General features: G+C 34.7%; 1 protein-coding gene across 1 annotated transcript; it reads left to right on the top strand.

Moving 5' to 3' along the window:
• Positions 1-7,067: 7,067 nt before the first annotated feature.
• Positions 7,068-13,596, top strand: LOC7461318 (DEAD-box ATP-dependent RNA helicase 14-like). The gene is given in 10 exon segments (XM_024589059.2): positions 7,068-7,227; positions 7,476-7,815; positions 8,192-8,335; positions 8,904-8,972; positions 9,506-9,775; positions 9,942-10,292; positions 10,469-10,746; positions 11,909-12,301; positions 12,731-13,237; positions 13,239-13,596. Coding segments are annotated over 9 exon segments (2,382 nt in total). The 5' UTR covers positions 7,068-7,227; positions 7,476-7,500; the 3' UTR covers positions 13,294-13,596.
• The last annotated feature ends 1,765 nt before the right edge of the window (positions 13,597-15,361 follow it).

The following is a 15,361-nucleotide window of genomic DNA, read 5'->3' as shown; positions in this document are numbered from 1 at the left end:
ACAATGATAACCAAAGTGAAAAGGATTATAATTAAGAAAAATACAAGGTCTAGACTTGTATTCTATTTTATGATAATTTTATGGTCTTAACAAAGGTAAACATAATGATCCAAAAACATTTAAAAAAGATGTAGTCTGGTTTTTTGTGGTGCATTTTCATAGTGATTATTTTTAAGAGATACACTGCTATATCAAATGCAAAATACTATTATTTGAGCTTGTACTTTGGCTTGTCACATAAAAAGTAAGACCAAATTTATATTATGATGATGGTATCGTTTACAATTCAATTTTTCTTATATATGCATGTGAAGACACATGATACGAAGTTTAATGCCAACGGTTTCAAAAAACATATTAAGACATTTGTACTATTATATCAGTCCTGAGTACGCTTGAGGACTAGATGACTCTGATGACCTAGATAATATATAAAGAACCGCTTCAGTTGGTCCTGAAAGAACTTGTTTCCAGTGTATCTAATTCTTAATAAATAAAAAATTAGAATGATGAAATTCCCAAAAATATATATTATCTTTGCAAGCGTTTTGACAAATAATGAGTGGTTTGGGTATTTTTAGAACATGAAAGACATTAAATATATTTAAAGTATAGGTTGGGTGTATATATGAGTAGTACCAACATTCTCAATAGTTATATACTCACCATTGCCAACATAAAGTTGGTCAATACTTTGATATGGCTAATAGTGATCAAGATTTATGAGATCAGGTGTTACATTATATGTGGCACTAGTATCCAGACACCATGAATACGAATAGAATGATTGAGGAGAATAACCAGGAGAATAAATAGCCATATGTGCGGAAAGATTTGTGGAAGGCACATACCATTGAAGACCATGAGGTGTTAATGTGAAACTTGTGATCTCATAGTCATACAACCTATAATTAAAATTGAAATTTAATCTTGAAAAGCTGAAAGAGGTCTAATAAAAGTGTGACACAATCAAAATTTATCTCAAGGCACCAGTACTATTGGAATTAAATTAAATGATGTCACGAAGCCAGTTAATCTTTCATAAGTCGATTTAGTTCTTTCAAAAACCAAAGAATGAAACAATCACTCTCGCACACAAGCTGAAAATTCAGAATGATATTCTTCAATAATTGCCTAATTTTTAGGCTTACAAAGAGTTTAAATACTCTTAGAAAATAACTCTAGTGGATGTACCATTGTGAACTAAATTGGCTCAGTTATAAAATTGACCTGAAACCTATAATGATAAGCCCAAGACACTAATCCAAACAAGCTTTGGATCTTAGCTAAAAATCAAGTATTAATTAAGCCCAAACATGAAGAAAATAATAAAATAACAAATCTAACACATAAACTAAAATTATTGCACCTAATTAAACGAAATAACATAAAATAAATAAATCTTTTAGTTTAAATAATGTCATGAATGAGATTTTCATCTTAAAAACACTAGAGTTTTTATTGCCACCTTTAGATATATCCAAAATAAGCTATGAAATTGATTGCTGAAGTTGTCTCACCTTTAATTTCCTTGTTTGTCTATGATAATTAATTATAACTTTAAAGAATACTCTAAAAACATGGAAACCTTTGTTGTCTTTCTTTAACTTTCCTTGTAGGATTAAGAAACTCCAAAAAATAAGTTAACCAATCTGTCATTAAATACCATCAACCCTTCTTTCCTTGCGTAGCTAGGTGAATAAGGAATCCTTGTAAGAAATGAATTTTGAAACACTAATGAATCCTTGCCACACTTAAAAATTATGTTACAACCCATTAAAGACCATTGTAAAACTAGTAAATTCTTAAAACAAGCAGCCACATCCTTGTAGGAATAGAATCCTTGCCAAATAGAAAGTCTACAAGTCAAAAGAAAGTAAATAACAAAATTCATACAACATGTTCTGACCTATATCGTAAGGCTTTTCTGAACTCCGATTGACCTGAAAGTTTACCACAACATAGAAAAATACCTCTTGAATCTTCTAGTAAAGTTTCAACTTAATCCAATGGTTTGATTTGGAGTTAAGCTTGATAACATAAAACTAGATAGTAAGAAATTTAATGCTAAAATCTGAATTTGACATTGCTTGAATCGTATCAGGTGTTGAGTGCACCCAAATGTTACACAGCTAGAAATGTGTCCTACCACTATTATTAAAATTCTAAATCCATTGTTGTTGTTTATAATCAGACCAAATATTTATGTTAATCATCCTTTCTCTACCTTGGTTTTGTTGACTTCTTCCTTTTGCATGATTATTATTGATGAACCGATTCACATTATCAGTTGTGCATTGGCTAAGCTTAGCAGATGGTGTGGGTGAACCTTCACCTATACTAGAAACTTTAGGTAAGACCTGAGAGAGTGAGTCTCTATAGAGGAACTCATAATCGAGCAATAAAATATGAAACTTATTGAAACGAACTTAATATAATTGAGTGGACAATGTAGCAATAATGTCTTTAAACTCTCCTCATACGTACAAGTTGAAATCAATAAATGGATATGGACATCCTTCTGCTATGAGTTTATCAATACAAGACTTGGGTTTCTGAATAACCAAGTGATGAGTCATTACTCTTGTTCTTGATGGCGAAGCCAAAACACTTTCTAAGGCTATCTAAATGGAGTGAGAAGTGGTGCAATCAATCACTAAGGCCAATATTTTTAGGGACAAAGAGGCAATCAATATGTTCATTAACAGTTGATCTTATTGCATCCATATGTTATCGAGAGGATTGGGTTGTGGTGGTTAGTTTCAGAAGATGTTGTATAAGAAGGAGGGCACAAGTTTGTTCGATCTATTAAACCAATCAACCATTGACCATATAAAAATAGCCTCAATAGCAATCATCAAAACAAATATATAATTCATCTTTGTTAGTTTTATGGATATATAATGATGAGCATTCAATACTAGAGAAATAGTAGAGGGGTGACGATGATGATAGAAGGGGTGAACTCAGTTGGGCCTTGGCCAAACCGAGCACCAATACTTAGTTGGGTCGAGGCCCAACCGGGACTCGCCACTCAATTAGGTCATGACCCAACTGAGGTTCACCATTTGGTTAGGCCATAGCCCAACTGAGTTTCTTCTTCTTTCCTCCCTTTTTTCTTCTCTTTTTAATCACAAGTTATGAGTCTATATCAACTCTACTTAGAGATATTATAGAGGAATAGAGGTACCACCTTAAGGTGAAAAGTTTTTCTACATATTTATCTAGATTTTTTCATGTTTTTTCTGGATATAAAATGCAGGTTTTAACAGAAGAAAAAAAGGATTATCTCTCAAGACAAGATATAGAAAAAATATCATACTCTTACTTACTATTTTTTTTTATTATCACTACTTAGACATTCTAAACTGATTTTGACATTGGAGAGGTTTTTACAAGTAACAACTGCCACCCTTATCTTATATGCATGAGGTAGATCCATTATCTTTTAAAAAATTACCTTTATATATTATTGACAAGGAATTCTACGATTGTAAAGTTGCTCTAATATACAAATACGGATATACAAGTTATAAGATTTTTAAACTATGGTGAAGATGTCCCAAAAACTTCAAGTAGCTTAGGAGCAAAACTTATGTGTTTGATAATATTTTAATCTTTTTATTCTAACAATATGATCTATTCTCCCTAACCAAGGTGGCTAGTAGCTGGTATCTAGTACTTGGTAGGCCAAAGTGACTGATGGTTGGTACTTATAAAAAGTTCTTTTTGGTAAATTTAGAGACTCTCAGATGCTTAAGTAAGTACTTTTTTAGGGAGAGAAGACAATGATATTTTAGAGAGAGATACTTTGAAAATATATATGTAGTAGAGAATGAAGATCGTGAACTTAGAGCTTAAAGGATTTATGAAGTATTTATAACTCATAAGTCTTGTTCTTTTATAAAGAGGAGAGGCTCAAATATAATTTTTCCCTAATAGTATTAATGAGATATACATAACCCTTACACAAGTATTAATGAGAGAAAATATCTCTAACATATGCATTAATGAGGGATAAATATCTCTTACATAAACATTAATGCAATGAAAACATGGTAGGTCCTTGAGAGATTTTTTATACACCTAGGGATGTAGGGATAATAGGATCCAAATTGTAGCTGAGCTATTTCCCTAGACTAAGCCCATGACGGTTGGACTCTTCCACTAGGTTGAGTCCATAAAGTCTGAGCTTTTCCTCTAAGCTAAGCCCATGTTATTGAACTCTTCCCTAAGGTTGAACTTATGAGGATTAAACTCTTCCTCTAGGCTTAGCCATGACATTAGGCTTTTCTCCAATGTTAAGCCCATGAGCGATTTTACCTAAACATGTTGCATGAAATCGTGAGCTTTAAGCTTTCTGGGTTTTTTAGGCCCATTAAATTTAGATTTATCATATGGAATATGAAATTCATGTGGAATGTGAATAGTTTTTGCTTGAAAGTGCTGCTTTGACATCTTGAAATTGATTGTCAAATTTATTATGCATAGATAACCAATTGAAACTTAAAGGTGACATGATTCTTAAGGTGCATATATTTTTTTTTCCAAATAGTAACAAATATCAAAGATCACCAAATATAAAGTCACATGAATCCTAAATTATTTATATTTATTTTATTAAATTTACAAATAAAAAAATAAAATTACTTGATAATTAGAAAAAAGAGACAAAGATGACTCACAATTAAAAGTAGCATCCATAACATTATATTTAGAAGCACTATACATTGAACGTACTTTCTTGTTCCTCCATTCTTTATTATTCAATTGTACAAAATTGGATGCACTAGATTAGTTGAAAGATCATTTTTTATGACTTAGATTAATAAATAAAGAGGCACTTTAATCAAGTAATTTTTTTAAAAAAATCATAAATAAATTAGGTATCATCATGTAAGTTAACATTATATAGCTATATAACTCCTCCTTACACCTCAAAAAAATATGTTTTTTGGATTGTATTTTCAATACCTACTCAATATAAAAGAGATTGATATAAGAAAAGATAAAAAAAACAACATTCATTTTCAAAAACAAATAAAAATATTTTTATTTTCTTAAAAGTTATAAATTTTTAATTCTCTTCTTTTTCGTGTGCTTCTCATGTTTTAAATTTGAATTTGAATAAAAAGTTATTGAACAAAAAAACATATATATAGATTAATATAATTTTCACTTATATATTAAGTTCGAACTCTAATAAAGGCATATTATAAGGTGCGATGTGATAATCTATAATCTGATTTTATTTTTATTTTTAAAAATTTCAAATAAAAATAAGCAGACTAAGAGGGCGTTTAGAAGTGTGGTAGTGTTTATTTAAAATGTTTTTTTCTCGAAAATGTTTCAAAATAATATTATTTTTTATTTTTTAAAATTTTATTTTTGATATCAACACATAAAAAAATCTGAAAACATAAAAAAATTATTTTTAAGCAAAACAAAATTAAATTTTCATAAAATGTTGTTTGGAATACAATTTCAAACGACACCTAAGTTAAAGAGGTTTGAAACATGAAAGAAGTAAGGTAGTATTTAGTATGCTGGACAATGATGGATTGGACATGACAATGTTTTTGTGAAGTTGTTTGGTGTAACTTTGGATAGTACAAAAATTAATTTTTGTTTTATCCAAGGTTGTTTTAGTGAAGAAATTTTTGTCTCACTAAAAGAAATAGGACAAGCTTCTCCAATTATCTGTACAAGAGTTAATTTAGTTGATTCGGGTCAATGTAAAGATAAAAATAATTACTATCATAGATTTAAAACTCGATTAGGGTTCGATTAGAGACAAGATTTGAGTTACGGGCAAGGTTGACCATTGATTTAAGTCAAGAAATGATAAAATTAATTATTATCATAGTTTTAAAACCTGACTTGGGGATAGGCTTGGATCATGAGTTAGGTTGATCATTTGCCCAGGTCAATGTAAGGATAAAAGTGATTATTATCATAGTTTTAAAACTCGACTTGGTGGTTGACCTAGGGCTAGGTTCGAGTCATAGGTTGGGTTGACCATTGATCCAGGTCAATATAAAGATAAAATTGGTTATTATCATAGTCTTAAAACCTGAAAAACCCGACTTTGGAGTCGACCTGAGAGCAGGAATGAGTCATAGACGGGGTTGACCATTGACTTGAGTTAATGTAGAGATAATAATAATAATTATTATAGTTTTAAAACTCAATTAGGGATCGACCTAGAGCTAGGTATGAGTCACAATTTGGGTTGACCATTGACTCGACCAATATAAAGATAAAAATGATTATTATCATAGTTTCAAAATATGACTTAGGAGTCGACCTAGGGTCAGGCCTGGATCACAAACCAGGTTGACCATTAAACTGAGTCAACATAAAGATAAAAACAATTATTATTATAGTTTTAAAACCCTACTCGGGGGTCGACCCATAGCTAGACTTGGGTTATGGGTCGGGTTGACTATTGATCGAGCCAACGTAAAGATAAAAATAATTATTATCATAATTTTAAAAAACAACTAAAAGGTCGACTTAGGGTAAGGTTTAGGCCATGAGTTAGGACGATCAACTTGGGTTAACCTAAAACAATGTAAGAATAAAAATGGTTATTATCATAATTTTAAAACCCGACTCGAGGATCAATTTGGGGTAAGACCCAAGTCACGACTTGAGAGAATCAACTCGGATTGATCCAAATTTTTTTAAAAAACCAAAGCATCTTTGTTTTGACAAAAAAAAATATAAAGAAAAAGTTAATGGATTCTTGATTCATTTTTTATCTCGAGTTGATCAAGTCATAAATTTTTTAATTAAATCAGGTCAGATTAATTATTCTTTTATTTTTTTAAACTCAAACGATCTAAAACTTGGATTTGAGTGCCATCTAATATCTAATAAATACAAAATAAAACAAATAATACAATTCAATTCAAAACACACCAAATACAAAAAAATATATTAATCAAGTCTAGTCCAGTACAGAACAATCAATAATGCCAAACATCAACTTAAAGTAATAATCGGTTTGGAAACCCAAGAGACCAAAGCACGATTCATTCCAATAAGTTCTGCTTCGCTTTAGTGCCACATATAAATACACTCCTTTCCTGATGCCTCAATCACCCGTCTCTCTAAAAGGCATTTAAAAAAAAAAAAAGGCATTCAGAAAAATCAGAGAGAGATTGTGGAAGAGGAAGCAGCAGAGCATTTCTCAGGTCTCCCCGGGACGACGCCGTCAGCAAGGTCCTATTTTCTCCTCTATGATCCAAGATGACGGTTATCGTGATTATTTATATTTCAGATCTGAATCTGTGTGATCTTAGAAAATATGGAATCTAAGGGTTTCTGTATTAATTAATTAATGAGATCTGGTTTCCTTTTCTTTTGTTTTTTGGTAAAGAAATTTGCTATACTCTGTTTATTTGTCTTAGGCATATCATCTATCTTGCATTGCAAGTCGTTTAAGCTTTATACCCGGGTTATTGTTGTAGATTTGTGGTGGTGTTTTCTATTAAAATGACGGCTGCAGCAACTACTTCTTCCGCGGGTCCACGATATGCACCGGACGACCCTACTCTCCCCAAACCATGGAGAGGTCTAGTCGATGGCAAAACCGGCTACCTTTATTTTTGGAATCCTGAGACCAATGTTACTCAGTATGAGAGGCCTAGTACCTCTGCTATTCCGCCAAAGTCTTCTTCTTCAGTGCCCATCACTCCTTCTGTTCAAGTCGAGCAGTCTTCTTCTCATCGAGGGTATAGCCCTGATGATAGGTATGGAAGAGCCCACAATGCTGAATCAAAAGCTGATGCTGTTACCAGGAGTAGTCAGGCATGGGTCGTTTTACTTTTCTATTTTGTTACTGTTAACTCTATCTCTCTTACTTGACCTAATGCTTTGTGGCATAGGATTTGGGACCTGGTGATAGTTTTGTAATTTAAATCCGTGTCGTTTTGAATCTCCTCAATTCAGTTCTCGTTGTTGAACATTTATTTATCTTTTATTTTTGCCGCTTACTTCTCTTATGTTGATAAGCGTCCGACTGAATTTTGTCATCAAATTTCCAAAATGAAAACCTGAAGATTGTGAATGTGTGCTAGCATTGAAGATGTCTGTTTAAGCTTTCTGGCTTGTATATTTCACAATAAATAAATAAATCTAATTTTGTTTTTCTTTGCTCTGATGCCATCTCCTTAATTTTTCCCAGAGTTCAAGAGGTACAGCAATTCAATCCGAGAATGTCCCAAATGGAACAGCCAATGGAATCTCTGCTAGAGGACACGGATCATCATCTGGAGGAAGTGGTTTGACTGGAGAGGCTTATCGCCGCCGCCATGAAATTACTGTCACTGTGAGTCTATGGAATGCCTTGGCCATGATTTTTTACTGGGTTATTTCTGCTTGGCATTTTTGTCTGTCCATCTTATGAGGCATAGATTGTCAATTCTTGTTACCTTTTCACTGAATTTTACAAATAATTATGTCCTCAAGCGCATTTGGAACTTCGTTTATGCTCATACGTTGGAGCATTCAGATTGTAAATCTGAACATTGAGCTAATTTTAGACTTTCTCCATGGAACATTGCTTCAAGAATTGAATCAGCATAGTCACATTAATCCATGCCAGTAATGATAGTAACCAGAGGTTGCTGAATAGTCCCTCTTTTAGCTGAATCTATCTCTATCTCTCCCTGCCTTGCTCCCACACTACACGTGATTTTGTTTGTAGACATCCTTACAGTGACATGCAATGTTTACTTTAAAAGATAGATTTGCCTATTTGCTACCTAATTATTTCGATGAAATTAATCTGGGCGAGTGTGAGTGGTTCAGATCCTGTACACACTCTTTTGTTCATGTTAACTTTGTCATGGATCATTAGATAAGATGTTAAATTTTTCTCTGATAACTCTTAACAGGGAGATGAGGTGCCCCCTCCTCTAACATCATTTGAAGCTACTGGCTTTCCTTCTGAGATTTTGAAAGAGGTATATACTTCTAGTTTTTATCATCTTTGTGTATAGAGTACCTGTGGCTTGGAGCTCTTGCAAGTTAGGAAAACTATGATAAGTGTTTCTCATGCTAAGTTATGTGATTGATGGAGGTCCAATGTTGAGTTTCAGACTCGTTAATGCTTTTGCCATCTGAACTTTTTGTCGCAGGTGCGATATTTGCTCCTGCAAGGAGCTAATGTCGTACGCTGTGCTACCCTCCCTTTGGGGGCTTTGCATGTTATTTGGAGCGCCCTTATATGGTGGACCATTTTTTTTGGAAGGGCTTCCTGAATCGCCCAAGTTGATGGCTGGGACTGTCGTTGGTGATGGTTTAGTCTACCACTTGGTCCGAACAGAAGAAGAGGCCTCCTCCTGCTCCAGCTTGCATCAGCAAGCATTTGCCAACTGCATATGGGGGATGATGCTTCTTCTGCCATTAGCCACTCTATAAGTCCAAAGAAAATCAACCAGAATCTTGAAGCCAGTACCACAGCTTATGGGGCTTGCTGGATTTTTGCTTTTTCCAGGTACTCAAAGCAGGTTTCTCTTCCCCAACTCCAATTCAGGCACAATCATGGCCGGTTGCTTTGCAGAGTAGAGATATAGTGGCTGTTGCCAAGACCGGTTCAGGAAAAACATTAGGTTACCTTATTCCAGGCTTTATCCATCTCAAGCGCTGCCGTAATGACCCTCAACTGGGCCCAACTGTGTTGGTATTGTCTCCAACAAGAGAGTTAGCAACACAGATACAAGATGAAGCTGTGAAGTTTGGAAAGTCATCAAGAATTTCCTGCACGGTATGCTACTCATGGTCTCATATGCATTTGTTGTGTAGATCAGTTCATGTGTTTGTGTATTTTCAGGTCCAATTTTTCTTTAAAAAATTCTATTTATTGATATATACCGAGTTTCGTACTTATGCCTTTTTGTGATGTTACTGTTGTTTGCTATGATATGTTTCAGTGCTTGTATGGAGGAGCACCAAAGGGTCCCCAGTTAAAAGAACTAGACAGAGGAGCAGATATTGTGGTTGCCACTCCTGGTCGCTTGAATGACATTCTTGAAATGAGGAGAGTTAGCCTCAATCAGGTTAAATACCTTGTACTAGATGAGGCTGATCGCATGTTGGACATGGGATTTGAACCCCAGATACGAAAGATTGTAAAGGAGGTGCCTGCTCGTCGCCAGACCCTCATGTACACTGCAACTTGGCCAAAGGAAGTTAGGAAAATTGCAGCAGATCTATTGGTCAATCCTGTTCAGGTTAATATCGGCAACATAGATGAGCTTGTGGCAAACAAGTCAATCACACAGGTCTGAACTCAACTATTGCTCCTGGTGTAACCCAAACTAAATTTGGACTTTTAACAAATAAATTAGGTGTTTTTTTTCCTTCTAAGTTTCCCTGCATTTCAGTGTAACTTAAAATCAAGATTATCATCATTAACTTCTCTAAGATTGAATAACTTGAACGTGTTATGGTTTTTCAGCATGTGGAATTATTGGCACCCTTGGAGAAACATAGACGGTTGGAGCAGATATTGCGGTCCCAAGAACCTGGATCGAAGATTATTATTTTTTGCTCAACAAAGAAGATGTGTGATCAACTTGCTCGCAACCTTACCCGCCAATTCGGAGCTGCTGCTATTCATGGCGACAAATCTCAGAGTGAGAGGGATCATGTTCTGAGTCAGTTCCGTACTGGGAGGTCTCCAATACTTGTAGCCACTGACGTAGCTGCTCGAGGACTGGATATCAAAGATATCAGGTTTGGGGCTGTCCATGTATAATGTAACTAGAATTTCTGTATTGAATACACACTATGGTCTCGTTAATTCTAAGGTATTTAACTTAAGGGAAATCATATACAATACAATTATATAATTTCATGAGCCCTGCTGCATGCTGTCTTTCTTTTGTGTGCAAATTTTGAAAAATATACCATTCCTTTATTTAGGCCACATCTATTTGAAAACATTTTCCTTAGTTCACCACTTTTGGTGCAACTTAGGAAACCAAGTCAAAGGAAATAGTTTTTCAGAAACTGAAAAGCTATGCTTTGTTTGGGAAAATTCTTTTTCCCCTTCCCACAAAAGGAAAACATTTTCTAGAGACTCAATAGTTTGAAGAACCCTAAAAATTTTGTAATAAAGTATTATCATTGTATCATAAAAAAAGATTTTGCATTATACCAATTTGAATATTGAAAATAGATAATGTGAAAAGAGTCAATTTCCCATGCACACCAAACCTGGGAAAACATTCTCCAGCTTTTTCCTCATATCATAGCCAGAAATCATGAATAAATAATTTTCTCAAAAAATATTTTCCCAAGAATTGTTTTCTGCCAAACAAACAGAGCCTCAGTGTTCCAGCATTAAAGTAAACAGAGAGCAACACAAGTCTTTAATGGATTTAACAGATAAGTTTAGGCTAAGATATGTAGAACCTTCTGAAAAAGGTGTAGAAAGCTTTTCATTAAACAAAGCTTGGAACATCTTTATTTACGTTGTTAATACTAACTAAATGAGAATTCTAGGAGTTACCAGTCTGTATGTGGAAGCACGGGTCGTCTGCATCCCAAAAGCTTAGGACAGCTTTATTTGCATCGTTAATACTAACTAAATGAGAATTCTAGGAATTGCCTGTCTTTATGTGGAAGCACATGTCTTTCACATCCCAATGTTTGCCCATTTGTGTAATGACTGGTAGTTTCTTGTGCATCTGGAAGCTTTTATATTTTGATTTCATCTGTCTGTCAAATCGATTTTTGATACCAGCTAATGTTTGGTTGATGAACTTATAGGAATATGTTATGAACTGTCCACTCTTCATTGCTACCATGCATGCTTTATGACATTTCCTGATTTTATTGTCTTAGATGACAAGATAAATAGCTATGGTAATAATTAGTGGTTAATTTCTCTCAGAGTGGTTGTCAATTACGACTTCCCTACTGGCGTGGAAGATTATGTTCATAGGATTGGGAGAACAGGGAGAGCAGGGGCCACTGGAGTGGCCTACACGTTCTTTGGTGACCAAGATGCAAAGTATGCCTCAGATCTTATCAAAGTTTTGGAAGGAGCAAATCAGCTAGTTCCTCCAGAGATACGTGCTATGGCTTCACGTGGTGGAGGGGTGATGGGAAGGTTTAGACGTTGGGGCTCTGGTTCTGGTGGTCGTGATGGAGGCCGTGGTGGACATAGTGATTTTGGATACGGTGGAAGAGATGGTGGAAGGGGTAGTTGGGGAGTTTCTAATTCCTCTTCCAGCAGGCCAGAACGAGGTGGAGGCTGTGGACATGAACATGAGTCACAGGCCAGGTACATTGGCTAATTTTAATTATCCATATCTTTAAATATCTTATTTTTATTTGGGCTATGTAGGAATCATGAAGTGATTTTATTTTGTTTGCACACAAATCAGATCGTGTTGTATCCAATATGTCATTTCTTGTATGTAAATTGTTTCACAATGCCAATAATGATTATAACATTTGTTTGTTTGTTTTTTTAGCAGTAAGCCCCATATTTGTTTTCTTTCAACTCCTTGGCATTTCATGTATACATGCATTTGGGTTCTTCATGGTGTTAACAAATGACCTTTGCGTTATCATCAGAGCTGTTTTATGTAATTTTTTTTTGGTTTAAAAGTGGAATTTGTGATGACGCAAATGAAATTCAAAGCTATTACTGCTGTTCATAATGTTGAGTAATGGAAGGAAATGCCTTCTGGTGGTTCTTAATGGACAGGTATGACCGTGGTTACAGTGATGGATATGATAAAGGCCACAATCACAATCGGAGCCCTGATAAGGGATCAGGTTGGGGTGATCACAGTAAAAGCTTGAACCGTGATAGAAGCCGCAGTCGGAGCCCAGACAGGTATGATAGGGCTCCACCAGTGCGAAGTTTTCACCAGGCAATGATGGAAAAGGGTCGGGCATCCCCATCTAATCAAATTCAGCATGAGAGGTCTCGATCCCCTTGTGCTGCTGCTGTTGGTGGTAGCAGTTTTCACAAGGCAGTCATGGAAAGAGGTCAATCCCCTTGTCGTGGTAGTGGTGGCAGTTTCCACAAGGAAATGATGGAACTAGGTCGATCATCATCATACCATGCACAGCAGGAGCGAGGGAGATCACTGAGAAGTGGAGGAATTAATGCTGGGCCACGTTCTGGTCATGATGGCAGAGGATTTAATGCTGGACCTCATTCTTATTTTGGAGAAGAGGAGGAAGGAATGATTCCAGCTGATGAAGATGCCACCGGATGATGGCATGTATCCACGAGCACTAGACCACCATCTTTCTCCTTGATGGTTTTGCTGATAGTAGATGCGGTCCTTTTTTTTTTTGTTTGGTTCTTTGCTGTTGCTGAAAGTAGGGGAAGCATAGCTGAATGGCGGGCCGTTGATTCTTGGTGGATGTGCCCCTTAATTTTGAAAAGACGAAAGACAAACAGGACGTCTCTTTCTCAGAGGTTCTGTTCCTTGTTTTAGGGCAAAGGAGGAAAAATACTTGAATGTAACTGGTAATCTAACGATGCAATTCAAGTGATGGACGTTGTTATGTAAATTTCTTTTTTAATGAATTCTGCATCCATGCTCTGTTCCGTTTGTTTATGCGGAGCCACCATAGATTCAAAAGTATTTGGTTAACTGGTTTTGCATGGAACTTTCATGACTGAGGAATAATAGCAAGATAATATTTTTTTTAGGGTGCGAGAGCCTCATGCTATCGTTTCCAAGCTGAGGTGCTTTTTCGTGCTCAGTAAGGAATATGATCAGAGACTCTTAATTGCTATAGTTTCAAAAGGGAGCTGTGCTCATTTCACAAGAAAAACAAGAAGAATAGATATAACATGAAATGCCTCAGTCATTAGATTGGTGGAATATAGTGATAGATATAACACAACATTTGTAGTCCATTCTCATCTCTCAGAAAAATGAGAGACAGAATCTCTTAATTACATATATTGAGATTGATTCATTTTATTTGACTTTCAAACAAATTTAGTCTCCTTTAAGAGAGTAAAAAACATTGAAAACTAATCTTAGTTAATGATAAATTGATAATAATGTGATGTGACTTAACTTTGTAATCTGAACAAACTAACAATATGATACTGGTTATATAGTTTTTTCTCTCATGGTATTTAGGCTGAAAATTACATGATTTTTAATGCAAATAAGGGATAAAGTCGGAATGAAACTCTTTAATTAGTCGAAGATGTTACAAAGGAATTCTTATCAGGATAGAGACGGCACACACTTTGTGATCAAGAGTGCTAAGTCTGAATTGTTCTCCAACCAATTCTAGAAATGAAAGAACAAGAAAGAAAACCCCCTAAATGAGAAGTTGAAATGTTTTTTCTCCAAGTCTAGAAAATACCAAAATGACATAATTGAGATCTAAATAAATAACTTTGTTTAGAAAAAAACTAGACAAATAATAAGTAGCACACGTTTTTTACTTATAGAACACACACACAAACACATAAAAAATAAAAGAACCATAACTTTTCGTACAAAAATCCAATTCATGCATGGTTGGAAAAAAATAAAAAATGACATTCTAAACTTGAAAACCATGTAAAATAAGGTTATTGTTCAATGCAATAAAATTGTGAAAATTCAGGCTCAAATTAGCCTATGGGCTGTCATCAAACCTAAACTCTTCAAAATTCACAAATCATGACCCAAGCCTTATTTGAAAACAAAAGAGCATATTTGAACCGTTTCCATTTATTTCACAAGCCTCCAAACTCATCAAAGCTTCAGTCACACTAATTTGACTTGTTAAGATACTTTGTAGTTGTTTCGCTTGAACTCTCGTCATTGAACCATCTTAATACTCATTCACATTAGAATCAACCTCTTCCATGTTAGAATCATGATGCATATTGTAATGTTATTGGTAGTTGAAAATCACGTAATCTTTGTGGTGTGCTACTCTCTAAAATGATAGGCAGGATAAAAACATGTGCTTGAGTCAACAGGGAATGATAATTGAATTAAACCATAATATTAATGTTTTTACCCATTTTTGACCTTACATAATATATATAATAAAAAAAACTAAACAATATAAGAGGACATACATGAAGTTAGCCTCGAAGATTGCTTAAGATTGGTGGTGGAAGACCAAGATGACAAGTGGAAAAGTTAGAGGACTAAAATGTATAAGATTGACAAAATTAGTAACTCAATTCTAACTACAAAAGGCCCCATTGGTGAAAATATTTTTATTTGGGGTAAAGAAATACATATTTGGATGGTTAAGGACTCAATGAGAATTTTGAAAGGCTTAATTATTTTTATTGAGGACTTGTTTGTAAGGAAAATCAGTTTTGGAGTTAATTTGGGTGTTAATTGAAAGAAATTAA

Source organism: Populus trichocarpa, chromosome 17, assembly GCF_000002775.5.
Source record: "Populus trichocarpa isolate Nisqually-1 chromosome 17, P.trichocarpa_v4.1, whole genome shotgun sequence".
Classification (NCBI taxonomy): domain Eukaryota; kingdom Viridiplantae; phylum Streptophyta; class Magnoliopsida; order Malpighiales; family Salicaceae; genus Populus; species Populus trichocarpa.
Note: the sequence above shows the minus strand (reverse complement) of the source record. Positions and strands in the feature narration are given on the sequence as shown.